The sequence below is a fragment of the Protopterus annectens genome, chromosome 11.part0 (genome assembly GCF_019279795.1).
Source record: "Protopterus annectens isolate FY-2018-M chromosome 11.part0, PAN1.0, whole genome shotgun sequence".
NCBI lineage: Eukaryota > Metazoa > Chordata > Ceratodontiformes > Protopteridae > Protopterus > Protopterus annectens.
The window spans coordinates 882,365,348-882,380,200 of record NC_056745.1 but is presented as its reverse complement, the minus strand read 5'-3'; the positions used below and the strand labels follow the sequence as shown (position 1 = coordinate 882,380,200).

Genomic DNA, 14,853 nt, shown 5'->3' with positions numbered 1-14,853 from the left:
TGACAGGGCATGAATTTTAAACGTTTAAATGCTGAATACAGTAACCCATAGGAATCATGATTTACTATTACAAGCTCTTCTAGTATACCTACTGGTATTGCTGTTCTCTTGGTTGTATCCAAATATGCCACTGTTCATCTGGGAAGGGATAGATACAACCTGCCCCTTTAGATTCCCTATAGAAAAGTCTCAGCAACTCATTTTCATGTATAATAATAATAATGATGTCTCTTAGCAGTGAGTAAGAGTACTAGACTTAAGCCCACCAACAAGATGACTGCTACCCTAAAAAACATGTATCAGAAAATTTCTTGTTCTTCACACTACATACCTTTGTTTCCTTCCAATTAACTAGAAATAGGCAATGACAGCTTTAATTTGCTAACACTTCCAAGCTGTGGAATGTCATACCTCTAGTTAAGGGCTTTTACTGGTGATTAGTACTACCAAACAGGTATCTACAGCAACTGCAAGACCTTCATGTTGAGATGCCCATCAATTATCACATGTTTTAGCTTAGTATTATAATAGTGAACTCATGGTTAACATTCTTAATTAATCTCAGAAACATAACAGAACATCTCCCAATTAGCATTACTCTTGCATTGTATGTACATGATCCAAAGTATTATGTTCTACATCAATTAGGTGAAATTTACTGAAACTGAACAAAATGCTTTACACATATCTGAAAACCAAGCAGCTAAACAATTGTTAGCCTTTGGAACTATTAGCTCACACAAAACCAATCAACAAGCTGCATCAAATCACTCATAATAAGCTCTACCAGAGCTTTTATAGAAGTCTTGGAAAATGAAAAACTAACATCTGGAGATGAAAGAACTGTGAGTCAGTTTACAAGATACATGATCACTTCAGTTTCATGAATTATACCTTTCCTTCTACTATAAATATTGCTGCAGGACTTCATTAAGAACGAGTGCCTGAGATTAAATAATGGGCAAACAAAAGTAGATCTATTAGTTTACTTTGTTGTCCACAGCCAGCATTTGATTTGAACCAAGTTATTTCGCTAATTCTATGTGCAACTATTTGTTACTTTTACTCTTCTGTTTGAACAGGGCTAGAGCTGTGACTTTCTGCTTTTCATTTTATTGGAGAGAACCAGTACTGTTACTACGGTGGGGTGAAGGAAATGGCTGCCACTGGATAAACACTTGGAGAATAATGGCAACTTATAAGAACTGACGACCAGGCATAGTGCAGTTCCACTATTCATTTAAGCAATCATGGCTGAGCAACTACCTATATGAATCTTTTTAGATAGCAGTGACTGCTGCAGCATTGACCTAGGCAGAAGCTCCTTCCTACAATTCTGCAATTCCCCCCTTTGGTATGACCCTCGACTTGTTAGAAGATATTTTCTTTTATTCCACATCTTTCAAGAGCACCTGTTTTTTGACTGGAGCTGTAACATGTGCAGGGAGGTCATAGTGAAATAGAACCAAGGCATTCTGCACTACAATTTATAGCTTTGGGAGCAGACATTAAAAAAAAAAGGAAGTTTTTATAAACCTTGCTTAGCAACATCAAAACTGTCGGTTCCTAACTTTGTGGTTGTAACTGTTGTTAAACAGCAGCATTTCACAACTGGTTTGTGAGTGTTTAAAAGAATTACAAAACAAGGCAATTGACAGGAATTAGCTGTCAAAACAGCTGCATAGGCATGTAAGTCAAGAGTTGTGGAGGTGATAAAGAAGAACTTTACTGTAGTGCGATTTCCTGGTGCCCTGCTTTACAGAAAATGTAAGCAGTAGTGTACACTGCACGTCTGCCCACACCCCTGCTTCAAGAGGTATGATTCCTACAACCTCCCCTTACATTCTGCCTAATTATGAGCAAGTCACTTAATAAATGCACCAAAGTTCTTGAGTCAGACAAAGCCAGTTTTGTGGGTATTTCCCATTTAACATAAACAATTATTAATTATTTTATTTTTACTTATCTTTTAAAAAATCTAAACCCACCAGGCATAATATTTTCTTCAGGGGCAACTCGAAAGCTCTGTCTATTTAAGTGACTTGTTCAGAGTAGCACAGTAGGCAGATGGAGTCTGAAGGAATTGAATCCTGGACTAATTATTAGTAGGACACAGCCTTAATCTTTTGAGCTAAATTATCAGACGTTGGTCTTTTTTATGGTTGAGGTGCAAGAGAGTCCAGAAAAGTAATAAATTAAATTTTGTTTTAAGATAGAAGAACAGAAATAGAAGCATAAAGTCTCAAAGATGTGCACTCACAAACAGGCTGGTCTAAGTAAGGACTATTACAGCCAACTAACCAGATGCAAGTATACCAAATCTTTGTTTTTAATAAAAAGTTGGTCTTAACATTGTACTGTGATATGTGCAATCTATAGTCCCCCACCTAAAATATCACATACCCAGAATTAATGCAATTACCGCTCCACAGCAGAAGCCGTACTGAGTGGAATTTCACATTTTTAATGGCAAATAAAGAGAACTGCCAGAATAACCATGTTTTAACCTCTTTAATAACATCACATATTGTGATTTCAGGTGTTGTTGGAATTTTTATGTTCGTTTTTTGGATGACATTTGTTTATTTTGGGTAGAACCTGAGAGTAGGTTTTTAGATTTCTTTAACTATTTGTCTAGCACCACAGATTTTTTTAAGATTTACGTATGCAATCAATTCTGACGAGATGAGATACTTGGACCTCAGTATCAGTAAGGCTGGAGGGAATTTCAAAAGTAGAGTTTATAGAAAAGCAACATTTTCGAACTCTTACCTATATTATACCAGTGCACACCCACATCACCAGAAGAAAGGGGTAGTAAAGGGTCAGTTTGTTCGAATATCCAGAATGACCTCTGATGACCATGATTTTATTAATGAAACTGCTTATCTTATGGATTTGTTCAGGGCTAGGGGGTACCCAGAAAAGCTTCTAGCAGAAGTATATAATGAAGTTTTGGAAGCAAGAAAATCTAGGTTTGCCCCCATTTTCGGGAGTGACAATCAGGACCTTGAAAATATTAAAACATCGGAGAGGGCAGGAAATAATGGGTACAACAGTGCTTTGGTTATTACTTATGATGGGGATGCTGGGTTGGCCAGAAACATTATAGAAAGAGAATGGAACAGATTTGCTAGTACATCAGACCTGCAGTATATATTTGACAAGCCTTTTAAGTGTATTTACAGAAGGGACGCTGTATTAAAAACATTTTGGAGAATGGTACCCCTAGGACAGGTGTTTGCTTTTCTAATAAAAGAGGCACACACAAGTGTGGTTGTTGTGCCCAATGCCCTTATGTCAAAGTTGAAGAGATGGTTCATCTGAAAAGTAGAGACAGACTTATTAAGACAAATGGTTTTGCTAATTGCAGTACTAATGGTATTATTTATTTAGCCTTGTGTGACACTGTGAAGCATTCTATATAGGCAAAACTGAGAGAAAATTAAAGTCAAGAATGTATGAACACAGGTACAATATAAAAAAGATGAACAATAACAATTCTCTGTATAAACATACTTTGAACTGTGCAGGAGCTGATTTTATTTTTATGTAATAGAAATATTGCCCATTGATCCTAGGGGTGGCCCTTGGGAAACACACCTAGAATACAGGGAACTGTACTGGCAACTAGTTCTTGAAGCTACTAGGTATCCTGGTTTGAATGAGATGGTTTCATTGAAGCCAGTCTTAAAGCTTAGGTCAACTAAACTTTAAATTATGTGACTGTCCAGTAGATGGTGCTGTTTAACATTTAATCCCACGGTAGTGGTGCTGCTTTAGCATTGTCGCCTCACAGTAAGACGTTGTCTCGTTCAACTCTCAGCTAGAGCGTCTTCTGTGTGGAAGCATGCGTGAATGGGCGTGCCTTCGTTGAAGGTTGTGCATCAGGGCTGGTAATTCGGCATGTAAAAATCCCCTACCAAACATTAGCGGACCAGAGTTCCGCTGTGGCGACCCCTAACCGGGATAAGCCAAAAGACACAACAACAATGACCTACACAACAGTGTTTTAAATGTGGTTTTACAAGGGTTTTATATTTTTAAATATTTATTTTTTGTTTACAAGTTTTTACAAATTGTAAATAATGTATGTTTTTTGCAAGATTCCTGCTTGACCAACAAATGATTTTCTATGCACTTCTGTACTTATTGTGTTTCATTGTTTGTGTATATAGTTTTTTTGCACTGTGTTTTTAAAAGTATAACAGTTTGTTAATTGATTAATTGGGGATGTTTCTGTATATAAAGGGGTTTCAGAAGTTGGTATGCTCATCTGAAGAAGTTTTTTGTGACGAAAACGCAGTGATACAGTTAATGCGTTATGGATGTGCTTTACATTTTTTTTAATATCGTGTGCGATCAATAAAACAGTGGATTTTATTCTGGTGAACCTTCCAGTGCCTTATTTTTGGCTATGTTTACTTTTGGCACTTTTAACACATTCTTTAACATCACACACTGCATAGTGAGATGAGTAAACATTCAATTATAAAAGAGAAAAAGCATTCCAATAACTTTTTTTTCTTTTCATGCATTACACATACACAATTTCTTTAACAATTATTATTCAATTTAACATTACATAGATTGCGCAGGTCCTGCCTTCTCTGAAATATCCCTCCTCCTGAACATTATTCTGTATGTATTGTTCCCATTGATTCCACTTATTTCTATGCAGTTTGCTCCATCCCTTTTCTAAAGTCTCCACCTCCAGTTCTTTAATTCCCTTTACAACATTTAATACTTCTGTTAACAGTTAACTTAGTTTTTGATTTCCATTTCCTAGTAATTGCTTTTTGACAGCAAACAACATTAAACTTAGTAGGGTCTTAGTACATCTAGGCAATTAATTTACTATATCCCAGCTCAAAAGACTCATTTCCTTAGTTGCAATAATTTGCTACCCCAACACTTCTGACAAAGTACCCTGTAGGGAATGTCTAAAAAAAAAATAACTTGTTGCATTCTCAAGGCAAATGTTCCCAACTGCCCCCGTCTTTTCCATCACACCTTCAGCAATTGCTGTCTACCTCTGGAAAAATTCCCAGAAGCCTACTTGGGGTATAAAAATACACAGTCAAACACTTCCATGCAAAAATCTTAAACCCTCTAAATTTTGTTGCATATTTCGGAGCCATACAAATATCCTCCCACTGTTTCTTTGTACACTCTCTCTCCATTCTCTTTTCCCAGTATTTTCTACCCTCTGACTGATTCTTATAGCAATCGTGCATTATTTTGTGTGCCCTGCTAATTCCCTTTTTTAATACTGCTGCAGTTCTAAACTCAACTATAAACTTAACCAAAGCTGGTGGTTGACAATTACATGGTCAATGCTTGGAAGGTCAACCTGAAAAAGTCTTAACTGTGAATACCAATGGTTGGAATACCGAAGACCAGCAATATCGAAGCCCAACTTTTCCCTCCTTCTGGACCCATGTTAGTGCTTGTTCTTGGGCCTGGAGTGGTAGGGTGTTTTGGGATTTGAAGTTGTGGATGGCATGGTGTATATTCAGCCTTCCATGTTTTGGCAGTGTGTTTCAGTGATTCCAGTAATCCAAGCTTCTATCTTGTAATAGTAAACCAGAGTCACACTTTAACACTCCTCTATCACTTTCTCTCTGCATATACTGTGTTGTCAATCCTTGTCAGGGAAGACAGTCTCCAACCCTCGGTCCAAACCTCTTTGTAGCCTCATCCTACTCTATGACATTTCCATCCCTAGTTATTTGTTACTAATACCATGGTTCCTTTACTAATTTTCTCCAATAAACTCCAACTCCTTCTTGCATATTTTCTGTGCCTCTACTTGTAGTCATCACTATTGGCAAAATATTCTCCAATTCCATGTTGGCTTAGTTCTCAATGATTTCTGCAACTTTGCAAATATGAAATTTTGCAGAGCTGTCATTGTTCTCCTTAAGGACCTGCATCCAAAATACTACTCTCTCCTTATTTTGTGAACCCATTTCAATATCATTAATTGCCACTTTGGCTTGTAGTCTTCTGCTTGTGTTACATATATAACTTAATTATATAGTTCCAAAGTATCCACTCAAATCTGGTAATTATAAACCACCTTGTTCTATGTTCAACTTAGCCCATTTAACTATTGCCCTCTTTCACTCCCAAATAAATTCCTTCAGTCCTTTATTAATTACTTTTAACAACTTTTCTTCTGGTTGTAAACATATTCCTGACCTGTATACAACATTAAAAGGACTAGAACAATGTTTATTGCCTTTATTATCTATATACAATGTCAAGAGTTTCCAGCTTCTCAATTTTTGTATCACCCTTTGTTTACTCTCTTTTCACATATACTTAGCTGCCATAACAGCATCCTTTTAATCCAAACACCTAAATATTTAATCTTATCCTGACTTCATAAATACAAGTATTGCTGAACCAATTCATGTGTTAGAACACAGTTTATTGCTATAACCTGTGTGTTATCTTTGTTTACTTTATATCCTGAAAAAAGTGAAACTATTTCTAAATGTTCCACAGTACTGAAATATATTTTTTTCTGGATTTAAATTCAAAATAATAATACCTGCAAATAAAGATATTTTTCCTTGAGTACCATACCAGTTATGGAACTGAATCTGTAATCCCCTTATTGTCTTTGCAGATGGCTCCAAGTATAACAACAAAAGAGAAATAGGACATCCCTAATTGGTTCCTCTGTTCAATTACATCTTGTCAGAGAGGAAACCTCCCACCTTGACTGTTGCTTCTGCCCTTTCATATATCTTCCTAACTGACCCCATTATTATACCAGGAAATGCAAATGCTGCAATTGCCCTAGTCATAAAATGACAACTAAGTCTCCTGAATGCCTTCTCTGCATCAAGACCCACCAACAAAAGTGGGGTTTTCTTGCACTCTCCTTTCCTCTGAATCATAATCTTTCTGTTAATGTTGTTAAATGCTTGCTTTTACTCCCACAAAACCACAGTGATATAGGTCTGTCAGTTTTGGCAACACCTTATCCATTCTCTTTGCTAGTATAGACATAAATACTTTACAGTCATGGTTCAAAATTGTAACTGGGCTACATGAAGATGGATTTTTAGTAGTACAGACAAGAAAAGTATCTGTCCTTCTACAGTTAAACACATTCCAGATCTTTATCCTTTTGGAACTTCCATCTGCTCCTGCAGATTTTCCTTTTGTTTGATTATACATCACCATTAACTCTTGAGCCTAATCTTTCTCAAACCTTAGTGCATTTAAGTCTTCCATAAGTATTTCCATTTGTGTCTTTTCTTGGTCACCCAATTCCTGTGCTTTATATACATTTTCAGAAAATTTGAAAAATATCTATACCACCTTTTTAGGGTCTCTGGTTACTTTTCTAGTCAAAGAATCCCTAAATGTGGCAACAAACCTTTATATATTCTGTTGGATAAATTGTTGTGCTAACAGCTTTTGTGCTCTGAGATTGTTATACAAAACACTTTCATTCACAGCAACCTTTCTAAATTCAAGTATATTATCCAAATAATCCCTCATTTTCCCTTCAGTACTCAACAACTGCTCCACTTCTTGTATTATATGACATTCACCTTTATCTGCAATACTTTAACCTTTAATAATTTTTCTAAATAATTTATATTACTTCCTTCCTATAGTTCCTTCTTTCTTCCTCATTTCCACCATATTTTTTAATTCCTTTTTCATTTTATCTCATTCCTCAGCTATCTCTTCTGAAGAAATTTGTATATACCATAGCATCTCCTGAATCATTTCCATTACCTATCCATTAAAATCATCTCTTTTTAATAGGCAAGTAGGAAAATACCAGTGTCTCTTTCTACCTGCTTGCCCTGTATTCTTTATCTTGGTCTTTATTGGAGCATGGTCTGAAATAGTTTTTGGACATTTCAAAACTTTCAATAAAATATCCGTGATCCTGTGAAATATAATTTCTGTCCAGTCTATCACAGTTGCTGTACCTTGGGGAATAATGTGTAAATTATGTCCGAGTTCCCGCTAATAATTTTACATCTTCCATCTCCAAATATTTTCATGTATTTATTCAGAAATCTGCCTTTTGTTATATTCCCCCTCTATGTTTCCCTCATACATCTACACTATTGTGTATCAGGTTCCAGTCCCCACCCACGAATATAATTCCCTCCTGGAAAAAAATTCTCTCTCCTTCATAATGCTCCTTAAGCTCCTTAATAGTAGCTTTAAGTGACATATAAATACACGCCAGTGTAATTTTCCTTCTCTGCCAATAACCCCTTCTTACCACTTATCTACTACTGTTTTTATCTTCCTCTATCACTATTAGAGCCTTTTTCACAATCAGTATTATTAGCCCCATTTCCTGTCTTTCTCACACTACACATAATCACTCTGAAATCCTTTCTTGTTAAACTCACATATTTACTTCTAAGTTTACCTCCTGTAACATTGCTATTTTTATCCAATACCTCTTAGTATAATTCAGAACTTGTTGCTTCTTGTCCATACCTACAATGCCATTCACATTCCATAATATGACCAATTAAGCAATCATTCAGATACGGCGAAACTAGTTTCACATATTCTACAAAGCAGTATTTTAAAGATATATTTCTAACTTGCAAATTACATGCATGCACTAACGATTGGTGGTTGATCTTATATGTATTTGCAGCTTCTTGTCTCTGTTTGGATGCATGTTATGTCTTCCCAGGCTTTTTGTTTAAAAAAAGCACTCAAAAAGTAAACAACTATGCACGTTTTCATTTTTAACCTCCCAACCCCTTTTAACTCAAAGAAAACACACACAACTATATACACTTTCCAAAAAGGAAGGCTACTCCTCCATATATGAGTAAATGCCCCAGACATTCAGCTGTACCCACAGCCTTCATCCATTGTAAAGTTAAGTTTAATCATGATGAATGCTCATGTCACAGGCTGTTTCATCCTACATCCACACCATCCTTTCTTATCCCATCTCCACTTCCTTGTCAAATGTGAACTTGCATATTCTCAATCAACTGAATTTAGCCTAAAGAAAAAGTGCCCTGGCAAGAATTAAACATATTCTGCATTATGATGTATATTGAGGTGGTTGCTGCTATTAGGATCCCATCTGCTTGCTTTCCCATCAATGCAACAAACTTCATTTACTTCCAAAAAGCTAATTGTCACTTCTTCTTTAAGTACTTATTTTAGTGTTTCCCTATACAAATGCCTCACAGTTCATGGTTCAGTCATTTCCTGATTAAATGCCTGTGTCTGCTTTTGTATAACTTTGCTGGTAGACAAAAAAAACAAAAAGCAAAATCATCAACAACAACAACAAAATACTTTTGCAGTGGAATGACATAACTCATCTGAAACACTGGGGAACTATCATTTTACAATATTTTAGTGTACACTTATATGAGCATGCATACCCCAAGGAAAAAAAACATAATACACACACATATGATCAGCAAGCTTCAGTCTCTTCCCTTTAACAGGCCAAGATCACAAAATTACACTGCGTAGATCTACTCACTATTTTCTGATAGTATAAACACCAGTTACATTACAGTCAAAAGAAAGAGAAAAGTACATTCTTACTTAAACATCACTGGCATTAAGAGCAATCACTGATAAGACCTCACCACCTTACATTTAAAGTATGTCTGCATGCTGTATAGAACTACTTTACAACATAGCATTCTGTTGACTTTGAGATATTTATTATACACATATTACAAAAGGAAAAAGAACTGTTTTACTTAGCTACAGCTTCATTTCCTTCACTATTACATGCTATTAACAGCAAAGTGTGAATTACATTTTACAGTCTTCCCACCAGTTAATACAGTCCACAAATTTTCAGTCTTTCTTTTCCACTTCTTGCAGAACCACAGTTCTTTTCCAAACTTTCGACTTGTAGAAAAGTCACTTTACAGTTCATATTTTATTTTCTATTTTTGGATTCTGGATGGCACTCTTCATCATCTCAACAACCCAACACCAGTCTCTGGATCAAGTCCATGGTACTCAAAGTTATTCTAGTCAGCTCCTGTGCTTTTTTTTTGTCACTCGTTTTCCTTTGGAATGCTGGAAATGGTTTTAATGGGCAATTCTATATATGGGCTATGCCACTATCAGAGGATGAGAAGCAGAATTCCCTTCACCTTGATGGCTCACCTTTTTGGGGGGGGGGGTAAACTTTTCTTTTATTTCATGCTTCACCTGTTCTGCATCTATGAATGTGTTTGTTCCTTTAGAAAAAATATCCTGAAGACAGATGGACATAGCAACTTGAATCTGACACCCGCCTCTTGACGTCCTCTGATTACATGAATAAACTCACTCCTCCTCAGCCTCATGTATAGTGAATAACCATTTCCTATAAACACTCTGGTGTCCCCAACTGATAATACTTTATTTTTCTACAATTTTACCCAGAGCACCCAGGCTAAACAGGCTGCTACGTCGTGGTCTGGGCCTAAACAAGGTAGGCAGTAAGAGTGGAAATCTTTATGAGGTATTTGTTTCCCACAAGTTAAACAGTTATTTACTTTTTCTGACATCGGCTGAGGCAAGAAAGAGTCCCCAACGGGGTACTTAGCTTTTTAGAAGTCTTTAGTAATCTCTGGATCTGACCGACCGGCACTTGCGAACAGCTTCTGCTTAAGACTGAGGAAAATGGCGTCGGCTGATGCCTTTATACCGAAGACCAGCAGAGATGACGCGCGACATCAGCGAAGCGGACCCAGACTTTGGAAGACAACCCATTTGTTATGACTGCAGATGCATCCTTGAAGGACATCCACTTCCTATAAACACTCTGGTGTCCCCAACTGATAATACTTTATTTTTCTACAATTTTACCCAGAGCAGTTCCTTCTGCTTATATGACTACATCTTTACTAAGAAAGATCTAGGCTTCTTTCTCATGTCCAGATTTGAAACACAGACACTATGTGGCCTATCAATTAATAAATCATACTATGTAATACCAGGCCAGCTGCTTATTTGAACTGTCATAAAAATAATGTAATCTGTTCCTTTCAGTTTTTCTAGTATTAAAAAACATTTCAGGTTTTCTCAGCATACTCTCTCTTCTAGCATTACTACATTATGCCAAACCGTTTTTCTTCAGAAGTCTCATGTTTATTCAGACTTTCTTTTATTTCAACCTCTGATTTTTTGCAGTCTTAGCAACTCATCTTAACAGCTACTTAAAGCTAATTTTATTCCTTTAAACATTTTGTCATTTAACTGCATATATTTATCCAGTGCCTCAGTTATGTTAAACATATCTGAATGCATTTGATTTATTTTTTCTTCTAAATTATTGGAAACCATCTCCTGTACTAAGGCTGAAACATGAACTGCTTTTTGCTGATCACCTGCAAGGCTCTTCCCGCTAAACCAGAATTTTTTTCTTCTCATTTTCCAGTTGATTATCTCTTGCTTTCTCTAGATTTCTTATTTGCTGACATCCACACAGTGTAGTGACTAACATGCAATTGAATTGTACCCAGTTAAATGGCTTTTGATGATGTTTTCCAATGTTTCTGTTTTCACACTGTGAAAGCGCTAACAAACATCTAACAGTCATCTTAGCAGTTGGAATAACCACACGTTGATCACAGAGATGAATTTAAACCAAAAGATGAAAGGCTAATGATAGTAGGATACTATGACAAAGGAAAATTTAATTAGGATAAACTGCTTAAAAAAAGAAAAAGCACACAATATCTGCATAATAGAATGGTAAATTGCCTCTTGCTACTAAGTTGAGCTCAGACTACCTAATAACACCTGCAGCATGTGACATCATAATCAAGGCAAATAAAAAGAGAACAAAGCAATTTAAAACCCCTTTCCTACGTGTAATCTGCCAAAAAATATAGCAATATCTTGGTGTAAGAAATGTTAGAAACAAAAATACAAGGCTTTATAGACCTGAAGGACTAAGGCAAGGTGTGTGTGTGTGTGTGTGTGGGGGGGGGTTCACCACAATGAAAGTATCTGAGACCGTATCAGTTCTACTCCACCCAAACATGCAACTACTGTCCATGGTGATTGGAAACAGGAGTCATGTTCTGAATGAAACATGTAAATGCTTAGAAAATAAATAATCAGACGTAACAACTCCTTCCTGCAAACTACTAGAATAGTGCACAGACAGTCATGGTGTAGAATCCAAAATAGCTAAAAAAAAAAAAGAAATCAGTCACCACTTCTCATATATAGTAAGAGTGTAATGTCAGCCATAGCTGTGGTTAATTTTATTACAGGAGTTGTATGTTTTGAAATAATTAATGCAAAATACAATTTTAGAACAAGCTACTGTTGACATTTTAGATATGAACAGCAGTAATACTTCAATCAGTACTTACCATTTTCAGGTTGGGTTTTCTTTAGAGAATCAATCAGAGTGCTAACTGCTTTTAAAACAAATGTGATTTCTGTCACACGTTGCCTGCAAAATAAAGAAGTAAAATCAGATTCAAAAGTAAACCGTACATTTTAAAACAGTACTTTCAACAGTGAAACCTGAACAAATATAGTAGCACAGAAGAAAATATCTGTGAAAGTACCCCAGGCTGGCTGAGAAATCTAAATAAGTGTCTGGATTATATGCCCTTAAAAGATAAAGCAAAAGGCAGTGGTACAGTCTTCTTACACAACCAAGTACAGCAAAATAACATTCTGAACAAAAGAAAAAATGTATGAGAGTTTTCATTAACTAACATAACTAAATATACTGCAGCAGAAGATATTTTCCTGTGCAGTGAACAGGTTATTCTTGTTGCTTATTTCTTCCTACCACCACCTTCTTCTTTCTTCCCTCCATACATGTAAATCAAGACTTTATCCTCTGGTCTTTAGCATCTTTGTCATGCATACTGGGCAACCCCATCGCAGAGGTGACAGCTGAATGAAAGGGCTGACATACATTCCTACTGGCCCCATCATCATCCCCGAGTGGCTGATGTGGGCACTCCCCTCACCACAAGGTTCTATTACACCCAGCGCATGTATATGCATGCTTACGGGTTCACTTCAGTTGATCGAGTTTCCAAAATCTCAAAAATCTTATGGTAGAGACCATATGATCGAGTTTTCAGAATATCTGAAGGGGAGGGTTAAATGAAGTGTGTGAATGCCTTAGGTGAGGGATTCTGTAGAGGGCAAGCCCTCTGCACCCCTGCTACTTAAATATACTATCTCTGAGACTGCGCTACAGCGGGGAACAGGGAAATCTCTCATTCTGCAGTGTCTGCAGAAGCGCAGAATGGGAGATTTCCCTTTTCCCCACTGTAGCGCAATCTTGGAGTTAGTATATTTAAGTAGGGGTGTGTGGGGTGCAGAGGGGCTTGCCCCCCTGCAAAAACATCTTTAAATGTTTTTTTTTTTTTTTTTTTTTTTACTTCTGATGTTCGAGTTTCTGAAATCTCAAACATATGGTCTCGATCATATGAGTTTCGAGATTTCGGAAATTTGATCATCTGAAGTGAATCCAAGCTTACACACACATGCTACTGAGACCTAACATCACATCTCAGTCTTATGCCACTGCACTGGCTGAAGGCTTCAACTCGCTGATGGCAGATCAAGACAGAAGGACAACCTCTAGACGGGTGTGCTAGCACTGGCTTATTCATTCTCATCCTCCTATAGCTGGCTACTTCAGTGCCTGAGCTGCTACTTAAACTCTGGCCATCTTTTCTTATATAGCCAAAAATATGTAACGCCTCATAAAAACAGTATACAAAAACAGAAAAACATTTAAAAAGTTAACTTGTATAACTTGTTTTCATTTAGCAGCATTGCTATTCAGCTTGCTTCTGGACTGCCACAGTACTTTTTATTCACACGATAATCTTTGCAGATCAAAAGCTGGTTTATTTACCTCATGTTTCTTTTTTAACACTTACTGAATTACTTAAGACACAGGCAAACATACAGTTATATAAAAGAAAATAAACCATATTAATATGTTCTTAGTCATATACATTATACATCACATGTTTATTTGTACATATATCAGCAATTTAACATTACATAAATTGCTCCATTCTTGCTTTCCCTTAAACCTCACTTCTCCTCCAGAGCATTATTCTGCATGTACTTTTGCCACAGTTCCCACTTATATCCAAGTAATTTGCTCCTACTCTTTTCTAAAGATCCCACTTTGTTATTTTCTCTCTATTACATAATTCAATAGTTCAAATACAGTTGGTTTAGACTTTGATTTCCATTTTCTAGTAATTGCCTTTTTTGACAGTCACCAGAATTAAACTTAACAAGGTATGTCTAATTCAGATCCTGTGTCCCAGCTCAAAAGAAAAATGTCTTTAGTTTCGCCCCTTTGCTCCCCTAATATTTCTGACACAGTACTCTGTAGGGAATTTTTAAAGTCTGCCAACTCATTACACTCCCAAAACATATGTTCCCAGTTACCTCTCTCTTCCCCATCATACCCCCAACATTTGCTGTCTGAGGAAAAATTCTTTGGAGTCTGCTTCGGGTATAAAAATATCTATGCAAACATTTCCAAGCAAAAATCCTAAATCTTCTAGACTTTGCTGCATACTTGGGAGCCATATATATGTATTCCTATTGCTCCCTTGTAAAATGCTTATCCAATCTCTCTTCCAAATCTTTCTAACCTCAATTAATTGATACCTAGAGTTATTGTGCAATATTTTATATGTCCTACTACAACCCAGGGTCCCTTCTGGGTCCCTGCTAGACAGAGGCACAATAAACTAACCGTAAAGGGACTACATTCTGTGACCTACTATTCATAGGCACAGTCTACAAATCTAAAAGGGTGGCGAAAGCCAAACACACTTTGGCTAGGCTTATAAATGCCCTAGGGCAGAT

General features: G+C 36.6%; 1 protein-coding gene across 1 annotated transcript in view; it reads right to left on the bottom strand.

Moving 5' to 3' along the window:
* The window catches only part of MON2 (MON2 homolog, regulator of endosome-to-Golgi trafficking), a gene marked incomplete in the record, with an annotated part of 2,751,369 nt that overhangs the window by 116,778 nt on the left and 2,619,738 nt on the right, over window positions 1-14,853 (bottom strand). The window contains 1 exon segment of the mRNA XM_044088289.1: window positions 12,360-12,442. Within this exon segment, the coding sequence (XP_043944224.1) occupies window positions 12,360-12,442 (83 nt within the window).